This window comes from Urocitellus parryii, chromosome 8, assembly GCF_045843805.1.
Source record: "Urocitellus parryii isolate mUroPar1 chromosome 8, mUroPar1.hap1, whole genome shotgun sequence".
Taxonomy (NCBI): Eukaryota; Metazoa; Chordata; class Mammalia; order Rodentia; family Sciuridae; genus Urocitellus; species Urocitellus parryii.
Window position 1 is genome coordinate 141120446 of NC_135538.1, and position 25016 is coordinate 141145461.

At 40.9% G+C, this 25016-nt stretch overlaps 1 protein-coding gene across 1 annotated transcript; it reads right to left on the reverse strand.

Annotated features, from left to right (window-relative positions):
- Positions 1–931: 931 nt before the first annotated feature.
- C8H6orf52 (chromosome 8 C6orf52 homolog) lies at positions 932–25005 on the reverse strand. The gene is made up of 7 exons (XM_077801551.1): positions 24983–25005; positions 24669–24777; positions 24424–24566; positions 22680–22775; positions 10606–10696; positions 6529–6574; positions 932–1137 (listed from the first exon to the last, which is right to left on the reverse strand). Exons 1-7 carry the CDS (start codon positions 25003–25005, stop codon positions 995–997), a joined length of 651 nt encoding a protein of 216 aa, XP_077657677.1. The 3' UTR covers positions 932–994.
- Positions 25006–25016: the final 11 nt, after the last annotated feature.

Below are 25016 nucleotides of genomic sequence, written 5' to 3' on the forward strand. Positions count from 1 at the left end.
GCACAAGGCAGTCTCCCTAGCAAAGAAGTGTCCAGGACAAAGTGGCAATAGGACTGAGGTTGAGAAGCCCTGCCCCGGGAGAGGCAGTGCCTTCATCCCAGGCGCAGACTACCAGGCCTTCCACTGGGGATTCAGGTCTTTGAGCCTAGTTGGTATAAGACTTAGCATCTGTTAAACACCTCTAGAGTAGAAGGGATCTCAAATTCCCTTTGTCCATAGTCTGATCAACTCTCCTTCTACAGCATACACCTTCTGGCCTTCAGGTCAGCCACCTCAGTCCAAGGGGTCTCCGTGCAAGGTGGGAAGCAATAAAACAGGACACAATGTTCAACTTCAGGACAAAAAAATATTGTTTTAAATAAGGAGCACAGTCAAGACTCACTGAAGTTTCTGCACTGACTTTTATTTATTTATGTTTCAGAACTGGCTTTTACAAAGGCCCAATTCTTTCCTCTTAGAAAATCAACAATCTGAAAAAGGCAATTTTTTTTCCATGCTTAGGAATCTTTCTGTTCAGTTGAGCCAAGTTCATCTCCACTGTCTTCCACCATCACACCAGCTTTCTTACAGAGCACCCGAGGGTCAGTGGAGAACAAACATCTAGTTCTAATTGACATTTTCTAGACAAGATACAAATGAGAAACCTTGCATGAAAATTTAATGTTACAGGAAGTCCACAAAACAGAGTAGCTAATGTCACCATCAGTTAAATTTAAGCCCAACTTATATTAAACCTGTTTTCCTCTGTCTTGGAGAACAACTTGTTCTACCAAGATAGTCATAGCATCTCTTATGGCATTTATTTAAAGTAACACACTTTCAGGAATGGAGGTGATGATGAGTTAGTGTACCTCATAATCCATCATATCAATAACATTTAGGTACTATAAGTTTTTATTTACATCCAGAATCCAGAACATTCATGGAAGATGTTTTTTTTCTACAAAAACAAAAACAAATGCAGTTAATCTGGATAGATACTGAACACCTTGCTTCACTTTGGGGTCTCATTTGGGATGTCCGAGTGGACTGTGTCCAGAGGCTGCCAGTGACAATTCATGAGGGAGTCATAGAGTTCTTCACTTCTCAACATAAACTCCTTGTTTAATTCTTCAATATTCAAATGAAGATGTGAATCTGCAAGAAGACAATAATAGACACAAAGAAAATAGAGTTTTACAGAACACGTATTGGAAAGGGCTGGAAACTAGAGAGTTTGTAAAAAGCACAAGTAGGAAGAATTACACTAAAGGTTGACTTTTTAAAATTCCATGTGATCTTTCAGTAAGACGTGAAGATAGAAAGTTAAGTTATAGAAGCAGTAATATCATCAAACTCAACATAAACGGTGGAGGAGAAAAAGGGAGATTCAAGAGATATTCTAGAGATGAATTCCATTCGGAGAAACAGGGAAAGAGAAGGTCACGGGTAAGCCCCGAGTTCCTGGCCTAAGCACAGTGAGCCGAACCGAGGGTTCCTAGGATCCTGCTTTGAGATGCCACTTTATTTGCTTATTTCACAGATGAAGTGAATAAATTTTATATAGTAACTAATTGAAAAGCACATGAAGACCTGGGATGGCATGATGTTACCATGAAGGCATTAGATCTGGGTTTGCAGTCCAGGTTGTCAGATTTCCAAAGGTATCTAAGACTTTCAATGTTACAGATTTTTTTTTTTAACATTATCCTTGTTTTATTTTTTTGTCCTTGTACTAAATGTAACTAAAGAAGCCCTTTCTGTTTTCCTTTGTGCGTTTTGGAAGTCTAAATGCATTCCAGGACTATCCTTTGTGTGCCTGATAGGGACTGAATGCCTGTGTCCCCACTTCCTCCCCAATTCATATATTGAAGATTTAATCCTTGATAGGGTAGAATTTGGAGATGGGGCCTTGGAGAGATAATTAGCATTTGGTGAGGTCATAAGAGTAGAATCCTGGTCTAGTGCCATTAGTGCCTTTATATGGAAAGACACCAGAGAGCCTGCACGAAGCAGGGGTCATGTGAGAGGAGTGTCACCTGACAGCCAGAAGAGAGTCCTCACCAGAAACCAAACTGGCCAGAACCTGGACTTCCAGTTTGGAGAGCCGTGAGGGAGTGAACTTCTGTTGGTTAAGCCACCCAGCCTAGAGCTGTCCTTAGCTGTGATGCAGCGCCCTGAGTTATTAATCTTTTTATGACAGAGATCATCAAATAGGCATTGGTGACTGTGTTGTCTGATTCTTGATTTTGGGAGCTTCCTAACATTTTTGAGTCCTGTAACCTTCGAGAGTTTCTAGTTGTGAAATTATGCTTCTATTTTTAACCCCTGAACTTTCTGAAATTTTCTTTCTAAAAGTCATGCCTTAGGTTCCATTCCTTCAAGTTAAAGGCACTTCTCTCTCCCTCCCTCCCTCCCTGTCCCCACCCTCTTCCTCTCCCTCTCTCCCTCCCTCCCTCCTATAACCTGTGGACAAGAAAACAGACACAGTGTGGTCAGCTACAAACCCCATATTCTGTGGTCTAGGTGTTGGCCACAGCTCTAACAGAAGTCTATGAAAGCAAAATGCTTACATCTTCCCTAAACCCGTGGGCCTTCTAGACCTATGCTGCTGTGAGGGGGGTGGGAAGTAAAAAAAATTCCCTCTACTTCTGAGAATTTGATAATTGAACCTATGAAGGAAAACAACAGTAGGCAGATTAACAGGAGAAAAAGCATACAAACGGATCACGTGCATGTGTGGGGCATCATATCAAAGAAAAGTGAATACCTGAAAACACAGTGAGATCTAGAAGCTTTTTTATATGCTTTTTTTTTTTTTTTTTGGTACTGGGGATTGAACCCAGGGACACTTAACCACTGAGCCATATCACCATCCCTTTTTTATATTTTATTTTAAGACAGGGTCTTGCTGAGTTTCTTAGGGCCTCGCTAAATTACTGAGGCTGGCTTTGAACTCGTGATCTTCCTGCCTCAGCCTCCCAAGCTGCTGGGATTACAGGCGTGCACCATCTCACCCATCTATATACCTTCTTTATAGGGGAGAAAAAAGGAAGTAGACAACTTAGAGGAAATTAAATAATAACTGGGAAAGATAAATGGGCCCTTAGAAGAATGTCTGGGTATGGTGTCCGTCTTCAGCCTCCCTTCCTGTAAGCTTCTTTGGTTGATCAAATTCCTGGGGAGGGGGGTTTCAGGAAAACCTTTTCCTTTGGAGGATCTGTCCCCAAGCAGATAAAGGAAGTTCAAAGAAAGCCTTTCCCTGCACTTGCTGCTCCCCAGGTGCCCTTGGCTTGAAGTAACCAGCTCAACAAAGCAGCATATTTACCCAACTCCTTCAGTGTTCAACACAATAGCCACTAACAACAGGTGGCTACGGAATAAGGGACACAGCTATCCATGCATGGGATATGAGGATAAAATGCACACCTCGATGAAAGATGATAGTTTCCAGGGGTTAGGGGAAGGAGGAAAGAAAGATTATCATTGGATTTGCTTTCAGCTGTACAAGATGAAGAGAGCTCTAAAGATGCAAAGTAGTAATGGTTGCACAAGATAATTAATCCACTTAATGCTTAAGAATGTTTAAGGTGAAAAATGTAATGTTATGTGTGTTTTACCACTATAAAAATTTGGAAAAAAAATATATTACATTTCAAAGACTTGGCAGAAAAATGTAAAAGTCTCCTTAATTCTTTGTATTTTGACTACACATTGAAATAATATTTGGGATATTATCCTACTCAGTTTGAGCTGCTATAAAAGAACCATAAATATGGATGACTTATAAACAACAGAGACCGATTTCTCGCAGTTTTGGAGGCTGGAAGCCAAGATCAGGGTGCCAGAATGGTCAGGTTACGGAGAGGGTCCTCATCTTAGTGGCAGACTGCCAAGATGTCATGTCCTCCCATGGTGGAGAGCAAAGAGCCAGGACCCAGGCTCACTAGTGACTCTTATAGGGGCACTAACCACATGACCCCATCCAAACCTAACCACCCCTAGAAGGCCCTGTTCCCTAAAACCATCACATGGAGGGTTAGGGGTCCCTAAAAGAATTGGGAGGAGAGACACAAACATTCATTCCATGACATATGTTAAGTAAAAGAAATATCATTAGACTGGGTGTGGTGGCACACATTTAGAATTCCAGCGATTCGAGGGGGTGATGCAGGAAGATGGCAAGTTCGAGGACAGCCTCTGCAACTTCACAAGACCCTGTCTCAAGTAAAAAAAAGTTTTTTTAAAAAAAATGACTGGGGACACAGCTGAGTGGTAGAGTGCCCCTGAATTCAATCCCAAATAACAAAAGGAAAGAATAAAAAAAGAAATATTATTAAGTCTACCTGTCTCTTTAGTTTTCTTAAAAGTTCTAGGAGATTTTAAATTATCTATCTGGATGGCTTGATGTTTCGTGTTATATTTCTACTGAGGTAGAATAAGAAACCGGTATAAAGGAGACATAAAGGAAGGACAAGAAAATAGGATGTTTTAAAATATTTTTTTTAGTAATATCTTTTGATCAGATAACAAAGACCACTTCAGCCTGGGGACCCTGAGAACCTGTCTTGAGATCACTGGACTAATATCACTCCCACACACCTTTCCGTACCTACTCCTCATCGTTTCCTTTAAAGAACAGCTGGGAACCCCCAAACCTCACCTCTCTCTTGAAATAGCCCACAGTCTCACTTGCACATAGATTCCTTGCTTTAACCCAAAGGTCTTTCTCTCTCTTGACATTGCCCTTATTCTCTCTTAATTATATGTATCTGCTTTCCTAAAAAAACCTCTGTCTATGCCTTTGACTGGCACTTGCTGAAATGTTTTTCCATCAACTATGACAAGAACACTGCTATTTCTGAGTTGAGCTCCACCTTGTTTCTGAGAACTCTTTGGACCTTTCTTTAGAGACATTTCTTGTCTTTTTTTTTTTTCATATGACATCACTGAGCCATGCTACTTTAGATCTATGACTAGCTAACAGTTGGTCATTAGGTACCAGCTTCTGCTAAGACACGATTTAGATATCACACATAGTGCACGCCTATAATCCCAGCTGCTCAGGATGCTGAGGCAGGAGGATGGAGAGGTTAAAGCCAGCCTCAGCAATTTAGTGAGGCCCTAGATTATTTTGAGACAGAGTCTCATTAAGTTAAGAATAAAAAGGACTAGGGATGTGGCTCAGTGGTTAAGTGCCCCTGGGTTCAATCTCTGGTACAAAAAAAAAGAAAGAAAGAAAGAAAGAAAGAAACCACACTTAGCTACCCTATGAGAGGGGTATGAATGTCCCTGCTTTAAAATAGGGGAAACCCATACACTGGAGATTTGGGGGGATTACAGAGCTAATCAGTGGGATCTGAGTCCTGGCATTGTGGATTCAGAAAGCTCACTCTTCCTATAAGCTCTTCTGCTATTATTTTTAATGTCTGCATAGCTAACGAAGGCATGGAGAATAGCTCATACTTTAACCCCAAAGAGACCCCCAGCAAGCTAAATAAGTAAATATGTAAATTAAAGTACTAAAAGCTAGAACTGCCCAATAGCATGTAAAGATTTATTTTAAACAACTATTTCCTGTCCTTAAAATAAGTACTTTGAGTACCCACTCATCTGCAAATTCTGTTTGCTCCCATCTTTGATGGGGATCACAAAGGCAGTGTGTGGGTTTGTCAGGCAGCAGCTCACGTAGGAGAAAGGGACCAGAGAGACATGTGACAAGAATCGGGCAACAGCGTTCTCTGTATTTCTCCTCTATGTCTCTTTCCCATTACTTAAAATCCAAGCAAAATATTTTCTTTCCTTCCTCAAAAGGGACACATTCAGAAAACTGGGTCCTTCCCTGAGTAGAAAAACTTTGTTCTTTTCAAAGTAGAATGATAGAAACCATCACCTGCCTGTCATTTTAGAACCACCTGTCATGCTCCATTGTGTGCTGAGACTGGGTGATTTATAATCAACAGAAATGTATTTAGCTCATTTTCTGGTGACTGAAAAGTGCAGGATTGAGGGGCAGCACCTGGCCAGGCTCTGCTTGCAGCATCATCCCATGGCAGAAGGACAACAGGTGACAAGGATTGGCTCATCCTTTTGTCATGAATCCACTCCCACAGTAACTGCATCAATCTTTGCAGGAAGACAGAACCCTCAGGATCCGGTCACCTCTTAAAGGGCCCACCTCCCAACACTTGCTTTGGAATTTGGGTTGCCAATGCCTAAACTTTGGCAGACACCATTTGAACTCAGCAGAACGCAAAGTCTAAACATATGGAGGGAACAGATCTTAAACTACACACTGTTGTCTTAGTTTTTGGAAATGTCTCCATTCCCTCCATCCTTCAGAAACCCCCTCAGGGGTGGATCAGCTGACATTGCTCCTATAAAAACAGATTCTCCAAACATGACAAATTACTGAAGAGAAAGGCATCAGCAACTTGTGCTGGAATGTTCCAGGAAGATCTCACAGTTTCCGGCAAGCTGAGTGGGTGAAGAAGCAAGAGACATGGTTAAGTTTTGTTTTCAATCATGGTGACACAAGGTTCACATTACCTTCTAGTGGACCCTCATCTTGGTGTTCAGATGCAGCTGTGGTCTCCTACAAAGAAAAATGGGTATCTTAAGAAAAAAAGAAAATTATAAAGATTGAACATCAATACATGCTTTCTTGAGAAAAAATATTTAGCTCTCAAAAATAAAATTTAAAAGACTAAGCTCCACTAAGCACATTTAGGTTGAATTTTGATCAGAAAAATCTTTAAATATTGTAACACTACAATTATGAAATGAGTGAACTGAGCCAACAGAAGAAAAGTCACTAAGGAGGGACATGCCTGGCAGAGGCTTCTGGCCTGTCTGTAGCTTCTGAAAACTGACCTTTTAGGTCTTTGGCTGGATCCCTGGGCATCCTGACTTCTTATTCCTGAGCTAGATGGCACTCTCTGCACCTGTACCCCGACTTTTGTTCCAAAACACAACCTGCAGTCTCCACAAACACATTTTCCTCATGACCCAGACCCACGGTTCAGCTAAGTTTGGGGACATTAAAGTTTTCAAGGAAATGCAGAGGCTGCAGAAGAGCAGACCAATCAATCATGGTTTTTACCTGAGAGAAGTAAATTCCAGAAGCACTCCTGAAGTCAATCTCTGTTGGTTAACTCAGACTCTATTGGCGCTTCTGGAGCAGCACAAATGTTAATGACCCCTTCTACACACCTGCTGGGAACTTTCATTTTCAGGCACGTGCAGCTGTTCCAAGGAACTGTCCTAACCCAGAAATTAACTCCTGTAACAATGCTTAATGAAACCTCCCTTGCTAATAAGAAAAAGATGATATTGAGAGCCAAAGATCTCTCTCTTCAGTGCATGTGAAAGTATGTCACGTCTTCACTCTGAAATATGTCTTGGTTTGGAAAATAAAAGATATAGTTATCATAAATCTAATCACATGATCTGTGTCTTTTTTTCTTTTTGGAAATGGCCAATATCACCAAAATCTGCTTAAAGGAGGTCTTTCCTAAAATATAAGGTCCAGGTCTCACATGTCCTCCTTTTCAATGTGTGCTCTGGTAAACATGAATCCTAAATGGCCAGGGATAAGCAGAAACTACCTGGAGACAGAGCATTTTTCCCATCCAGGTCATCCTTAAAGAAAAATGCCTATATAAATGGTTGGATTGGGGCTGGGGATGTGGCTCGCCTGGCATGCGTGCGGCCCGGGTTCGATCCTCAGCACCACATACCAACAAAGATGTTGTGTCCGCCGAAAACTAAAAAAATTAAATATTAAAAATTCTCAAAAATAAATAAATAAATAAATAAATAGTTGGAGGTAGCCTAAAGATGTCATGCTGATGGACCCCAAAGACCTGAGAATCATTCTGAACACATTACTTCCTCTGATCTTGGGCAAGTCACCATGTCAAAATGTAAAGGAGGGGCCTCTTTGGGGTGTTGGACTAACCCATGAATTTGGGGGGCTAAGGACCAGGCAGAACATGGTGGGGAATAAAATTATAGCATCTCGTGGAGAATACATGTCATCAGACAAGACCAAAATAAGGTCTTGGGAGTGAGAAACCCACCGCAGAGCCTTCCAGCTTCCCCTCCAGGAATACCCACGAGGATGACTGGCAGATGGCAGTGTGGTAACTAGTCACTGACAGTATATTTATAATAATTAAAGGAACAAGTGCATTCTATAAGTAATAATTCAACTAGACAAAGGGATCAAAAAAATCCAGAAGGGGATCAAAAACTCTAAAATGGTTAGAAAAATGGAGGGAAGGGTTAGTAGGGTGAGAAAAAAAGGATGTTAATTTTTTTTTTTTAAAGTTCTCATGATTGGAAGAGAAATTTTTTAAAACAATTTCTGAAGCTGATGATATACTCATACCCAGATCTCCCTATTTAAAGATACAAAGGGTAACCATTAAGAGGAAAAGAAAGGAAGATGTGAAAGAAAGCGCACTACACTTAAAGTGATGATTTTTGTTTTTTTGTAAAAAGTGATGCAATACTGAACATCTGCTAAAAGGGAGAAACCCAAACTGAGGTTAAAAAAAGAGATGAGAAATCTAAAGAGAAAATTTTTACATAAGAGGCGCCTAAAACAGACTAAAAACAAAATTGAAAATGAGAGTTTGGGCAAAAAAGATGCAAAGCAAATGTAAATTTTAGAAACCAAGGGTCTAGATAGATGTTAAATTCAATTTTGATGTTAAGGCCAAGGCCATCACACAATCACCACAAACCCAGAAGGAAAGTCCATAACCTTTTGAGTGCAGAGTGTGAATTTCCCCAAGTAACTTATGCAATCAAGCAAAGGGGACACCCCTCAACCAGAAAAAATAGATAAAGGACAGCAACAAGGTCATGGGACACAGATACCAGTGAACATTATAAAAGATGTTGGCCCTGAACAGTAGGCCCTGTTTCCCTTGCCTGTGAGACTGGCTAATCATACACAGATCCAGGAGAAATAAGCACAGCCCACCACGGTAAGGGAAAGGGAAGGCTTTTTCATGGCTAATCTCCTGTTTAACATTTTGAATGTTATATCCTTTAGTCCAGCCCTTCCTCTTCCAGAGAAGTTATTCTTAGCGAAACAAAACATTCAGGCACATGTTTGAAGATAGGTTGAAGGAAATTTTTTGAAGCACTGAAAACATTTCCAAAGTCAGATAAAGGATGAGATAAAAACACAGAACATCTAAATGGGAGATTTTAGGGTTTTTTCTTGGTGCTGTAGATTGAATTGCATGGTAAACACAAGCTCTACCACTGAGCTGTACCCCAGCCCCACAAATGGGGATTTTTAGAAAATTTTAAAGAAAGCTCTCTGCAAACAACGTATAAACAGAAGCCAGAAACAAGCCAGATGTATACTGTATTCTTAACCAAAGCACCCCACCTGACCCCCAAACAGAAACAGGGCCTAACCTCACTGATTCAGCAAGAGTAAAGGGGAAAGATCCAAAAGACTTAGATCTACTCCAACAGGGCTTTTTTTTTTTTTTTCTTTTCTTTCCGAAGTGGAGGGAACGAAGAAGAGGGAGGGTATGGGGGGTATGGAGAAGATTGGGTAGAGTGGAGTGTGCTTGTAATTCCAGCAGCTCAACAGGCTGAAGCAAGAGGCAACTCTTGTGAGTTCAAGACCAGCCCCAGCAATTTAGTGAGGCCCTAAGAAATTTAGCAAGACCCTGTCTCAAAATTAAAAATAGAAAGGGCTGGGGATGTGGTAAGTGGTGAAGTGCCCCTGAGTTCAATCCCTGGTACAAAAAAAAAAAAAAAAAAAAATTACTCTAGTAATGGCAATATTAAAATGTTTCTAAAGGGTGCTCATGTTTTCTGTTATAGTCAAACAAATCCCAAAGCTACTTCTTATCCTTGTTTAAATGTGAAAAGAGTAAAAATCTATTTGGGGATGATAATATACAATTTAGAGGGCTTGGGTTGTATGTAGTTCAACGGTGGAGTACTTGCCTGGCATGTGCAAGGCCCTGGGTTCCAGCAACACACACACTTTAGTACCAAGAATTTAGGTCAAGAGTTCATCAGCTCATTATTTTGTTTCCAGAAAAGAGCTTTCTTTTCTCTTAAATCACTTGCAAGTCAAAATTTCTTAGGTTATGCATATGGCCAAATATATCAAATATATACAATTTGAGGAACATATACAGATCAATATGTGCAGAAGTTTTCAGGGGCCTTTTATATCAATTATACCTCAATAAGCCTGTTAATTTCTTTCCCCTTAGGTCATCAGCTTTACTGTCTGGTATTAAAACAGAGAGCCAGTCAGGCACCATAGCACGTCTATAATTCCAGCAAATTGGGGAGGCTGAGGCAAGAGGATTGCAAATCTGAAGCCAGCCTCAGCAACTTAGCAAGACCCCATCCCAAAGTAAAAATAATAAAAAGAACTGGGGATGTAGCTCAGTGGTAAAGTGTCCCTGGGTTCAAGTTCAAGTCCTAGCACCAAAACCAAACCAAAACAGAAAAAAACAAAAACAGAGAGCCAAAGTCATGGGTGTGAGACTTTGAGAGGACATGAATGTGTCAAGAAGGAAAAATGATGTTTACACCATTGCGCACACAAATGACAAGATCCATTTCAGGGAGGGTTACCTGAGGCATAAGTGAATTTCCAGCTGGGTGTTCAGGAATCTTGGGTGCAGGATAAAGGCTGGGTCCATTCCCCTTCACTGTGCAGCTGTAGCTGTAGCAGGAAAGAGGATAAGAGAGCTGTGGCTGCTCATATCAGTCACCAATATGGTAACCCTGGCCAGTGTGGGATTCTGGCTGCCCACTCTAATAGCAGAGGAATGACAACCATGCCAAACCTAGGCAGAATCACGCACAATGCCTTTTTCTTTCAAGGAAGTTTCAGGTAAGAATGATTTCTACTTCAATTGTTCAAAAACACCTAACGTTCAAAGCAATTAGTCTATCAGTGGCCAAAAGTATTATATTAGTTAGAACGTAAGGGCCTTCATTTCCATTTAAAGTAGGAGAGGGGAGAATCTCACTCACCTTTTCCAGCAGCAGTAATAGTTATTTTGTTGAGATATGGCAAAACTTGCAAAATTCTCCCATCTGGCCATTTATCTAAAAACTTGACAAAGGAAGATGGAAATCCACAGTTTGATTCCTGTGTCAAAAATGTCAGCATGTGCTAATCCTTACAAACAGTTTTTACAACCTATGAGTCATTACATTGAGTGGCAATTCCTGCAATTAATTGCTTGACTTTCCTGACAAGGGGGCAAGGGTGTGGTAGAGGCGGGGTGCACTGGTGTCAGCTGGGGATACTTCTGCAAACTTCCTCAATTCCAGCAATCAGCCCCCTTCCCAAATGGCAGGCCTGGGAAGCCAGCAAAAGTGTGAGTGGGGGGGGGGGGAGAGAGAGAGAGGGAGAGAACTATAGAGAACCTAGACGTCTCCACAGCACCCTTGCCATAGGTAAGAATCACTTTTAATAACTAAAACCTTAAGACAACTACCAGAATCTGATATTCTTTCCCCAAGTTATCTTCGATTAGAACTGGCACTAAATGATCTTTTTAATCCCCTGCAGGTTGAAATCATTATCCTAACCAGCTGCAAAATCAAGAGGCAGAGAAGTGTATATCACACACACACCCTACATTAATGCAGGGACAGGATAAAATTTTAAAGAGGCCAGTCATGGTGGTGCACACCTATAATCCCAGCAGCAACCCTGAGGCTGAGGCAGGAAGATCAAAAGTTTGAGGTCATCCCAGGGAATTTAGGGAGACCCTGTCTCAAAAGAAAAAATAAAAAGGGCAGAGGGTATAGTTCAGTGGTAGAACACCACTGGGTTCAATCCCAGAACTATTAAAATAAAAGGGTCTGGGGATGTAGCTTGGTGATAGCCTCTGAGTTCAGTCCCCAGTACTGCAAATTATTATTATTTTAAAAATTAGAGCAATATTTCTGTTGTTCAGTTTTTTTTTAGGGCTGAGGACTGAAGTCCAGGTCTTGTGCATATGAGGCAAGTGTTTGCCACTGAGCTAAACACAGCAATTTTTTTTTTTTTTTTGGTACGGGGGATTGGACTCAGGGGCACTCAATCTCTGAGCCACATCTCCAGCTGCTCATTGGGGGACTTTTTTTGGCTCTGCCCACACGACCCAGCCAATCGGCCTCAAGAGCAGGAGGGGTAGGGGAGGTTGAGAGGCTTGTGGGAAGCCGGTGGTGGCAGTTGGGCTCTGAGGGAATTCCTGAAGAGCTTGTGTGGTGTGGTGTGGTGTGGTGTGTGTGTGTGTGTGTGTGTGTGTTTTCTAAAAATAAAGTTTGTTTCTGCTTGACAAGTGGCTCGTGAATTGTGCCCAGCCAGACTGCAGCATCTCTCTGTCTTCAATATATTTTATTGATCAGCACCTGTGGCTGACATTGCTAGATAAAATGAGGTTTTCTTTCTTATTAAAAGAAAACTTGTTTTACTTGGGGCATAATAGATCCAAGAAATGCATATTCTTTCCTAGCTCCTGCCTTGAAGCTGGATATGGCCAGGTGGACTGAGGAAAACTATGTGGACAAAGGACATTTGCTTAGATGGGAAGTCTCTTTGTCCTCCATCCTATTCCCAGGCTTAATGCAGATATTACAGATATGAAGCTTGGAGCCAAAATACTTCTGTTTTGCTGTCTTGGGCCTTGAAGTGACACAAGGAGGAGTTATATTCAAGAACACTGGGTCCTAAAGGTTTATTATTATTATTTTTGGCTTAGTCAAACTTTACTCAGGCTTCTGGCCCTTCTCTTAGGCCTATTTGTACACACAATTATAAAATCCAGTGCTAGCAAAAGAACCCCACTAAAGCAGTTTAGCCAGAACCCCTCATCCTGGATATCTGATCATGTGCATTATCTGATCTGATTCCTCACCCTCCTCCATCTCCCAGATGATGTCTGATCACCCTGGCTTGTCTTCAGCTAGAATCCTGTTAGATGGGTTTAGCCAGAAGCCCCCTCACCCCTAATGCTTCATCTTAGTTGATTTTTCACCCACTGATCCTCACCTTGCTTCTTAACTATAAATTCCTACTTGCCAATGTTGAATTCAGAGTTCAGTCCAATCTTCTCTACTGCTAGACCAGGTTATAGGGGTCCCTATACTAAACACATAATCCTGAACAGTGTTTTTACAAGTATCAGTGAACATTACCTTTTAACAATCTGGAAGACATACAGGTCTGGCTCCCTAATGACTAAAACTGGTTTCTTCCACCATTGTTTTATAACATAATGATAAACAAAATCTCTTACTACAACAACTTAGATAACTAATAAAACATATTAAAGGTTCTTTCCTTAAAAAATTATTTTTCCTTATCATTTTAGGACTAGTCTTATTTTATAGAAAGAAAATCAGAAATGTGGCTATGAATGGTCAGAGTTGAGGCCACAGCTAGAATGTGGAAGTTGAACATTGATAAGGTGTAAGGAAGTTGAGGAAGGTAGAAGCCAACGTACAATGTTAAAACCACCCAAGATGACAGGAGCTGGGGAATAAATGACTGTGAGCAAGGTTCTATGATGAGAATAGGCATTTAGGGCCCCTGGAAGTGAGTGATAGAATACTCACAAATGTTTTACTCTTAAAATCCTCAACTGCAAACCCTGTGTACTCCCATGAAGCAGGTGAAATAAGGTTATATAGGGGTGGACAATAGACACTATTAAGTGTCCAGGGAAAGTTGGCTACTGTTATGGTTAGGATCTGCAATGTTCCTAAAGGCTCACATGTTGAAGATTTGGTCCCCAATGCAGTAATGTTCAGAAGTGGGACTTTGCGGAAGTGATTGGATCATGGGGCTCCGACCTCATCAATGGATGAATCCACTGATGGGTTCATAGCTGAATGGACTATTGAGAAGTGACAGAAATATAGGAAGTGAGACCTAGTTAAAGGGAGGTTCTTGGGGAGTCCTCACCCTGTTTTCTCTCTCTGCTTCCTGGCTGTCAGGAGGACAGCACCTTTCCTCCACCACACCCTTCTGCCAAGTTTCTGCCTTGCTATAGGATTAACAGCAATGAAGCCTGCTGATTATTGACCGAAACTCTGAATCCTCCCAAAATCTTTTCTCCTGTTTTCCACAAGTATATTGTCACAGCAATGAGAAGCTGACAGGCACTATCTCTGCTTCCTTTAGCTGTAAAATACAAAGATCAAAGTCCTCCGGAAATACAACCACAGGCAACCCCGAAGTCCTGCAATTTAAAATTACTACTTTTCACATCAAGAGAGGAAGGTATTTGAACAGGAATATTAGACTTTTGATATTTCTAAAAGAGCTGATTTTTCTCCACTCTATCCAGATTTTAGCCTAAGATATCCACCTTATCACCACCACCACCCCAAAAGGAAACTAGCTGGTTCCTTGCCAAATCAAAGCCAGGTGCTCAATATCTACCTGTTGAATGAATGATTGAACAAATCATTACATGACTCAAGTTGCAAAAAAACCTTTTTAATCAGTAATTTAAAATTTCGAAAAAATTTTTGTTGTTTTACTGTTGGTTACAGAACTTTCTATAGTTTGTTATTTTTTGGCAACTGGAAGCTTTCATGAGATTAGATTTTTTTTTTAACATCTTTTGGAAGAAAACAGGTTTTAAAGGAAATAAGCTCAGTTCAAATCCAGTTGAACAGATGTATAATTTTGCATTGTTCTTCTTCAGTGAATATTTTAACCTGAGCAAGTTATGAACATACTGCCATGGCTGTGGATGAAATGAAATGCTGCTGCTTTGTTCTCTGTGGAAGAGAATGTTCAAGAGAAGGACATGTAAAAAGCAGCAGCAGAAGCAATAGTGGCTGATACTTAGCTGTGAGGCCTTGAAAATGATTCTGGACATATTTCAGCATTTATCACCAAAGACTGAGTTAGGGTGTTTTACCCTTCAGGAGGCATATCTTTGAAAATGTGATGAAATTTTATCAATATTCTCCTCCTCAAATTTATAGGCACATTTTGCATTTAATTTCAAGGGATTCAAAACCCCTGAAATTTTTCCACAACCTCTTCCTGCCCACTATCTTTAGCATTGTGTTAAACACTAAGTTTTTTTTTTTTAATATTTATTTTTTGTTTGTAACTGGACACATATCTTTATTTTATTTATTTATTTCTACGTGGTGCTGAGGATCCAACCCAGGGCCTCCCCCTACCGCTGAGCCACAAACCCAGCCCAATGCTAAGTTTTTTGAACTGATAATTTTCATGATTCTCTAACAGTTTAAAGAGGAAAATCACTTTGTTGTGTTTATGATGCCTATGCTACAGTTTCCACTGTAGAACCAACTATATTCTAAGATTCCTGGTTGAAGCAAAAGTTGTTTTTTTTTTTTTTAAATATTTATTTATTTTTTTTGTTTTCGGTGGACACAACATCTTTGTTTGTATGTGGTGCTGAGGATCGAACCCGGGCCGCATGCATGCCAGGCGAGCGCGCTACCGCTTGAGCCACATCCCCAGCCCCGCAAAAGTTGTTTTTTGAGTTGTAACGTACTCTAAAACTTAACAAATATTTCTACAGGTAAAAATCTGACAGTAAAAGGTGCTACAATCTTAAAATTTGTGGGAGGCAATGGGTTTGAAGTGGGTACTTGCATTACGTCCCACAGACCAAACCAATAGAATTTAATCGCAGTAACCAAGTTTTGGTAATTGGAGGCCTTACAGTCAATCAACGGATTAAGTTAGGATAAACAGGCCAGTCAGTGGACGAACCTATAACTAATTAAGTTATTTTTCATGTCCCACAACCATTTTCCTATTATTGCTGTCTGATCACGTTGCTTGGAATTCTCAGAATTGCTCTAGTTTTGGGACCTGCCCTGCCGAAGCCAAGTGCCAATGACTCGGCTTGGCACAGAATCACGAGCCACCACACAGCTCTGTAGGTTCAAACAGCAATTCTTTATTCCGGATCTCACACCAGCCTCCACACACGTTCAGGGGCAGTCTCGTTCTGCCGCACACTTCACCTACTCCACGAGGCTTTTTCCAAAATCCCATTTGAATCTCACGAGAACTCAACGGGAACAAGCAACAGGAACACCCTAATCCCAGCAGCAATAATCTTCAACCTCAACTTCCCTAAAACCCATATTCTTAAACCGGGAAACGCCTTAAACCGGGAACACCCTAAGCCCAAGGACCGGGATACTTCCTCAAACCTGCAGGATACTTCCTCAAACCTGGATCCACCCTCGATCACCTTGAGCAGGGTCATCTTTCTCAAACACACAAGCAAGGTCGCAGCAAATTTCCAAGGCAAGTCCATTTAACATGGGGTACACTGGCAAGGATTACGATGCGTCAATACCTACTTGGTAATGGCCCTCAGCATCTCCCCCCTTCTGATTAATTAAACAACAAGCAATGTGGCTTAGGACCGTGCCTGGTAGGTTGTCCAATTCAACATGTGGTTCTTACCCGTCATGGGAGAGCTGACCTTTGGGCGTCAACTTCCTGTCTTAGGTTGAATCCACTGCAACCAGATCAACCCGTCACTGACTACCGGTCCAGCATTCAGCCATGCTTGTGGATAGGCCTAAGCACCAGTGGGGGGGTGAGGTTCTTGCCTCACCTCTGTTGGCCCCCAAATTTTAGACCATCACTAGTAGAAGGGAGGAAGACACAGAAATGCCAAGACACCAAGCCAATTGACGGCTCCTTTGGAAAAATTGCGTCACTGGTGACACCATCAGCAAAGATGCCAGTGTTACCACAATTAACATGGGGTGCGCTGGCAAGGAAATTGCATCACTGGTGACACCATCAGCAAAAATATGCCAGCAGTACCACAATTCGCTGCACCAGACGATAGTTCACAATGCATGCAACTGATATATAGTCCAGGCAAGTTCTGCAGGCAGTTCAAAGTGGAAGAGTCTATCAATATGTCCATTTCCTCCCAAAGTAAATCAAGTCCTTGATTGAGCATTACTTGTTGAGTTATATTCATTGATGCATCAGTTTATACAGTTTACTGTGATCATAGAAGCTGTAGTTTGGTTTTCTTAGTCTTCACAGGCACTGGGATGGAGATGGGAATTCTGGCAATGATGTTAAAGAGACATTATCCTGAACAGAATTATTAAATATAATGAAAAGGAAAAGTGAAAGTAAACAAACAGATCTGTTAATCACTTTTAAAAACAATAGCAAGCAAACAGATCTGTTAACCACCTTTGAAAACAATCATTAACAGCTGTTTACCTAATTTAGATTAAACCACTTAAATCACGTGAATAAAAAAAAAAAAATTCGGATCCATTTTTTCATGAGCGCTCCTCAAATAAAAATATGGACATACACACATACTGACATACAACACAAAACAGTACACACATAACATACAACACATAAGACAATAATAAGTAAAGGCCTTGTAGCTATACCTAAGTGAAATCTCCATTGCAATGTTTAAAAACTCCACAGTCAAAAAATAAAACACAGTCAAAAAACAAAACTGATCAGAAAAACATTAACCTAGGTTTGTATGAGCTCAAAAAATAAAATAGAACTTTATGATGTGGGAAAAATGCAATAATAAAATAGATATTGAAAAAAAGCACCGTGGTTAATCACTGTCGCAGATGTAAGAATAGCCAAGCTGGAGCTCTGGATATCAGCTGTTATGGATTTCAGTCAAATCATCTTCTTTTTCTGTAGAAATTGTTTTGGTTAACCTCTCTGGAATCCAAATCGGCTGCTGTTCTCCCTGTGGGAACACACAAACGGAACCCCGACTCCAGACAATAACTGGGTCGGGACCTTTCCATTGTCCTGTTAGAATATCTTTCCAAAGTACCTTAGGCTTATGTACATTTTTCGGATACATATGTCTTTCCGCAGCACTAAGTCCTGATGAATCCAAATTTAGAAAGTTTAGAGTAAAAAGGGTTATTTTAAGTTTATCTTTGGGGGATATATACCCCTTTCCAATTCCCTCTTTTTGCTTTAATAAGTACGTTTTAATAGTTTGATGAGCTCTTTCAACTATGCCTTGTCCCTGTGGGTTGTATGGGATTCCTGTTATATGAGTAATACCAAAAGATGAGCAAAATTGTTTAAAAGAGTTAGAAGTGTAACCAGGACCATTATCAGTTTTTAACTGTTTAGGAACACCCACAGTGGCAAAATTTTGTAAGCAATGAGCTATAACATCTTTAGTTTTTTCTCCGGCATGAAGGGAGCCCATCAAAAATCCGGAAGAAGTATCAACTGTAACATGTAAATATTTTAATTTTCCAAATTCTGGCAAGTGTGTGACGTCCATCTGCCAAATATGGTTAGGTATCAGTCCTCTAGGATTGACTCCAAGATTAACTTGTGGTAAAAAGGTCACACAATTTTGACATTGTTTTATTATATGCCTGGCTTGTTCCTTAGTTATTTTAAAACGCTTTTGTAAAGTATTAGCATTAACATGAAACCTTTTATGAAAATTTGTAGCTTCTTCTACAGTAGAAAAAATATGTATATCATGTGTAGTTTTATCTGCTAAATCATTGCCCAAACTAAGGGCTCCAGGCAATCCTGTATGTGCCCTGATATGTCCTATAAAGAATGGATCTTTTCTATCCCAGATTAGACTTTGTATAGTGGAAAACAAAGAGAAAACAGTAGAGGAAGGGGAAATCCTACCAGCATCTTCAAGGGATATAATAGCGTTAACTATATACTGACTATCAGAAAATAAATTAAATACAGAATCTTTGAACATCAGGAAAGCTTGTAAAACTGCATTAAGCTCTACCTTTTGAGCTGATTGTTTGGGAACTAAAAATGTAAAAGTTTGATCAGGGGTAACTACTGCAGCTGTACCATTATTAGACCCATCAGTGAATATATTTGGAGCATTCACGATAGGTGTTTTTCTTGTCATTTTAGGAAAAACTACAGGATGCTTAGACCAAAAAGACAACAAAGGATTAGATGGTAAATGATTATCAAATGAAACATTTGATTTACACATGATTATTGCCCATGTATTTAACTCATTAGCTAACTCATCAATTTGCTCCATAGTATATGGAGTAATAATTTTATTGGGAGAAATTCCAAACACTCCCTTTGCTGCTTTTATTCCTTTGAGTATTAATTGTCCTACAGCCTCAGGATACCTAGTAAGAATAGTGTTAGGAGAGTAAGATAAATGTATCCACAATAATGGACCTTCCTGCCAAAATACTCCTGTAGGAATATTTTGTTGGTAGTACGATAAATAATAAAGGCAAACTTATATCAATTCTATCTAAATGCATATTTTCCATATATGTTTCAATAATTTTTAATGCCTTTCTAGCTTTAGGAGTTAGCATTCGGGGTGAATTTGGATCTGATGGACCTTTTAGAATATCAAATAAAGGTCCCAACTCTCCTGTTGGTATGCCTAGATAAGGCCTTATCCAATTTATATCTCCCAACAACTTTTGAAAGTCATTAAGTGATTTGAGTTGATCTACTCGTATTTGAATTTTAGGTGGACGGACCATGGTTGAGGATAATAGAACTCCTAAATAATTAATTGGAAAATTTAATTGTACCTTATCTATTCCTATCTCTAGATTATAATTTTTTAACAAGTTTGTAAGTGTGGCATAACATTCCAGCAATGTGTTTTTATCTTTATGTGCTAATAATACATCATCCATATAGTGAAATATTTTTAGTTCAGGATTTTGATTTCTAAGTGGCTGGATTGCTTTATTAACATATATTTGACACATAGTCGGACTGTTAGCCATTCCTTGAGGGAGTACTTTCCATTCATATCTCTCATCAGGACCTTCATGATTTAATGCAGGGATAGTAAATGCAAAACGTGGACTATCCTCGGGATGAATTGGAATCGAAAAAAAGCAATCTTTAATGTCTATAGCTAAAACATGCCACGTTTTTGGTAAAGCAGACAATTGAGGAATCCCTGATTGAGCAGGTCCCATAATAACCATCTCATTATTAATTGCTCTTAAATCTTGTAATAATCTCCATTTACCCGATTTCTTTTTGATGACAAAAATGGGAGTATTATGGGGAGATACAGAAGGTTGTAAATGTCCTTCCGCTAATTGTTGTTTGACCAGATCATGGGCTACTTGTATCTTTTCTTTAGTCAGGGGCCACTGAGGAACCCACACTGGTCTTTCTGATTTCCAAGTAATTTTAATTGTCTCAGTGGCCCTTTCTGAAAATCCAACCCATGTCTGTCTGTTCCTTGATCTATTTGAATTGGTGCTGCTATACCTTGCTCTTGTTTTCCTAATCTTTTTTCTTTCCTGATACCTTGTCTAGCCCTAGTAGTGGGCGCATTAGGATTGATGTTATTTGTTAACATCAAACCTAGTTGATCTAGGACATCTCGTCCCCATAAATTAATAGGAAGGTGATCCAAAACATATGGCTGTATAGTTCCTTCACATCCTTCAGGATCCTTCCAATCTAATACCATAGCACTTCTATGGGGATTAGTCGCCACTCCTAGGCCTCGAAGCGTTTGAGTGGCTTGTTGTAATGGCCAATGTTTTGGCCATTCTTGAAGAGATATGATGCTAAGGTCAGCACCTGTGTCCAGCAGGCCATTAAACTCACGACCCTGAATATTTAGTTTTAGCATTGGGCGAGAATCTAAATTTAAAGACAACATAGCCCAATCTACACCTGTGGAGCCTAATCCCCTGGAACCTCTTTCTACATTAAGACTAGAGAACTTATTATGTAGGCTGGGTATTATTAACAACTGTGCTATTCTATCTCCAGGTGAAATTACTGATATACCTCCTGGAGAACTAGCTATAATTTTTATTTCACCTACATAATCGGGATCAATTACCCCAGGACTTATCATAAGTCCTTTTAATGTAGATGAACTACGTCCCAATAATAAGCCTACTGTTCCTTGGGGAAGAGGTCCTTTTATTCCTGTAGGAATGATTTGAACTCCCATCTCTGGAGTTAATACTGCTCTGGCAGAGGCGCAGATGTCCAACCCTGCGCTCCCTCGGGTTTGTCTGATGAGGGATTTAATGGACAATGTGTCCTGGGCACCACCCTTATGGGGTTGCTGGGTTCCTCCACTGCCCCGTATATTTGTGGTTGTGGGCCCCGGAGCATTGGGCCCCCCTGTCCGTTTTTTGGCAATGAAGCCTGATGCCTTTCTCCACGATATCTTGGGTAAATACCTGATCCTTCTCCGTTTTTTGATAAGGGAGTACCTTCTATGGTGGTTTGAGAACGGCATTCATTAGCCCAATGTCTCCCTCTACGGCATCGTGGGCAAATACCCGGTATTCTATTCCTTTGATTTCTAGTTTTGTTAAAACCTCCTCTTATGGGGCAACTCCTTTTAAAATGTCCTGTTTGTTCACAATTATAGCATGTTTCTGGCCTGGCATCTAAAGCCTGTTTTACTGCAGCTGCCATGACTTGCCCTTGTTCATTAACATCTCTACATAATTTAATATATGTGTTTAAATCTTCATGCCTCCATGGTCTAATAACCTCTCTGCAGCAACGATTTGCTTGGTCATAAGCCAATTGTTTTATTAATGGCATTGCTTGTTCTGTGTCACCAAAAATTTTGGCGGCCGTTTGAATAAGCCTATCTACAAAGTCAGCGTAAGGTTCATTAGGTCTCTGTAATACCTTAGATAGCTGACCTTGTAAATCTCCATGTCCTTGTAAAGTCTTCCATGCCCTAACTGCGTCTGCAGCAATCTGTGCATATACAGCAGGATCATATTCCATTTGTTGCCGCTGACCCTCATAATCTCCTTTTCCTAGCAGCATCTCTAGATTTCTTTGAGGGTAACCGGCTGCTGCATTTCGTCTAGCTGTCTCCCTGCAAAATTCCTCATTGGCAACCTTCCATAGCAAATATTGTCCTCCATTTAGCACAGATTTACACATGCTAGCCCAATCTGCTGGCGTCATGTCCAAGTTAGTAATGGACTCCACCATGCTTACTGTGAAAGGGGCTTGAGGACCATAGGTTGTTACAGCCTCCTTTAACTGCTTCACTGTTTTAAATTCTAAAGCACGGTGAATTCGCTGCCCTCCTACCTGTTCAAATACAGGGCATGCTAATCTTTGAGGTCCTGTCTCAGGATCCCATCTATCAACTACGATGGGGTTTGAGGGCCATTCAGCTGTCTCCATCGGCGGGGCTGATGGTTGAATTACACCCTCTGGTAATAAAACGGAGTTAGTAACAGCCTTTTGTTGTGGCCTTTTTCCTAATAACCCCTTTTCCTTTAAATTTTCTTCCTCTCTCTGACTAGCTCGAGAGACCTTCTCTTTTCCTTGATCTAAAATGTCTTTCTCCATGGTCTGAACCTCTAACAATTTACTTAACAACTTTTCGGTTTCTTTTTTACTAATTTCTAATCTTCTATAAAGATAACGCAACCCAATAAGATAACATAAGAAAAAACCGCAACTGAATGAAACAAAAACTGAATAAAAATTCGCTGTATCAATTTTCTCTTTCTCGGGGCTAACAAACTTCAAACCTTGAGCGAACCATTTTTCCCAGTTTGCCTGAGAAATTTCTAGGGACAGGCAACTTGAAACAAAAACGAAATAAATCAAAACAAGAACACATTGTTTTTGGAAATGGTCACCCATTCTCTCGCCTTCCCTCAGGGGCGAGCAATTTACTCACCTCCAAATTTCAGATGTTCCCCGTACGGGCCACCAAATGCCGAAGCCAAGTGCCAATGACTCGGCTTGGCACAGAATCACGAGCCACCACACAGCTCTGTAGGTTCAAACAGCAATTCTTTATTCCGGATCTCACACCAGCCTCCACACACGTTCAGGGGCAGTCTCGTTCTGCCGCACACTTCACCTACTCCACGAGGCTTTTTCCAAAATCCCATTTGAATCTCACGAGAACTCAACGGGAACAAGCAACAGGAACACCCTAATCCCAGCAGCAATAATCTTCAACCTCAACTTCCCTAAAACCCATATTCTTAAACCGGGAAACGCCTTAAACCGGGAACACCCTAAGCCCAAGGACCGGGATACTTCCTCAAACCTGCAGGATACTTCCTCAAACCTGGATCCACCCTCGATCACCTTGAGCAGGGTCATCTTTCTCAAACACACAAGCAAGGTCGCAGCAAATTTCCAAGGCAAGTCCATTTAACATGGGGTACACTGGCAAGGATTACGATGCGTCAATACCTACTTGGTAATGGCCCTCAGCACTGCCCAATCTGCTAATCACATAAACTACTACACTTATTGGTCTAAATAATTTTCCTTTTAACAACAGTAATTATCCTGTGTGCTAACTTAGTTTCAATAAATATTAAGGAGTACCATTACTTCTCAAAAAGCAGTTGAGACTTCTTTGGGGGAAATAAGGCAGGGTGAGGGACATTCTAGAAGCAACACTATAAAGTATGTGATATTGAAAATTTTATTAAAAGTTTCTTTTCCCTTTTAGAATGGGAGACTACTACTATTGCATTAACTGCCATAGAGTAAGATGCCAAAAGTCATGTTTAAGATAAAATGAGACTTCAAAGAAACATCCTTACTCATTATCTGTCCCATGTCAAAGAGACACTTTCCCATTCCTGGGATTCTAGTGGTGTTCTGGAGGATGTCATTACAGTAAATAGAAACTAAAGTCAAATAATTTGACTTTTTGTAACAGTAACATTAGTATCAACTCAAGGAAATGCTCTGTAACAGTGAACAGATTAGTTTGTTTATAGCATTTCAGTGTCTTGAGTGCTTACAGGTGGAGTAGCCAAAGTTGGCAGAATACAGGCCCTTCCTGGCCCTGCCATGACAAAGCATCTAAGCGAAATCGTTCCCACAAGACCCAAACATGCATCACTTAAGATTATGTACTGAGTTAAATAGGTATGGGCAATTCAGAACACCAGAGAAAACAAACACATTAGGAAACAAAAGGCTCTAAGCACTGAAGGATTTATTACCATGCAAAGGGGGTGGGGTTGAAGATTAGAAATGGACTTATGCAAGAACCCCTGTCAAATGAACCTGATATGGGAGTTAGGAGAACTGTATGATCTAAGATTTCCGCTAATGGGAGCTCGTGAGAAAGCTGCAATTCCCAACACATCCCTAAATCCTACTTAAACCTTACGATTTAAAACCTTAAATGTAAAATGCTTTTGTAAAACGTTTGCCCTTAAACTGGAAACAGGTGGGAGAGGGAGGTGGTAATTGAAATAAACGTCAGATTTCCTTCTTGACTCTTCACCAACAATGACTGTGCCCTTCTCCCTCAAGTCATCTGTTCTTGGTACCCTTCAGGTGCGGGGTCATCCACCCTCTCCAAGATGCGCCATAACGTTGGCCGATCTGACCCCGGGGTGAAGACGCGCGAAACAAGCTAGAAGGAAAGGTGTGCCTCGCGGCAGGACCCGGCCAGGGCCGGCAGGAACCCCGGAGGCCGACTTCTAGGGCCCCAAACTGAGTCCTGCTCGCTCACGCCTGTGGCTACGACCCCGGCGCTGGCACCGCCAGCTCCGGGAACCGCGAAGCTCAAGTCCCACTCTTTCTCGTCCTGTAACGACAAAAAAAAACCTCCCTCCACCGCTGCCTGCACAAAAACAAAACCTAACATCTAATCACAGCCCGTGAGGAAGCACCGAGATACTGATCACACCACAACATCTAACACGCGATCCCAGTCGCCCTCCCGCCCTGCAGGAACCGACTCCGCCCCTTCCTGAGAGTTGCGGAAGTGAGGGGCTTGCGCAGGGTACGCCCCGACCCTACTCCCCTAAGATAAGCCGGGTTCAAAGCTTCTTAGAATTGGCCTGCTTGCTCCTATTATTTTTATCCTTGCAATGAGAACAGTAGCACATGGCATCCTCCTTTATTCGTCGCTTGGAAAGGTCACGTGATCTCTAAACACGTCCAAGGATACAGGCGCTTAACAGGCAGCCCTACCATGTGACGTGTAATTGGAGCGCCTACGCAGGGAGGACCTCGCTTCGCATCCGGTTCCGCC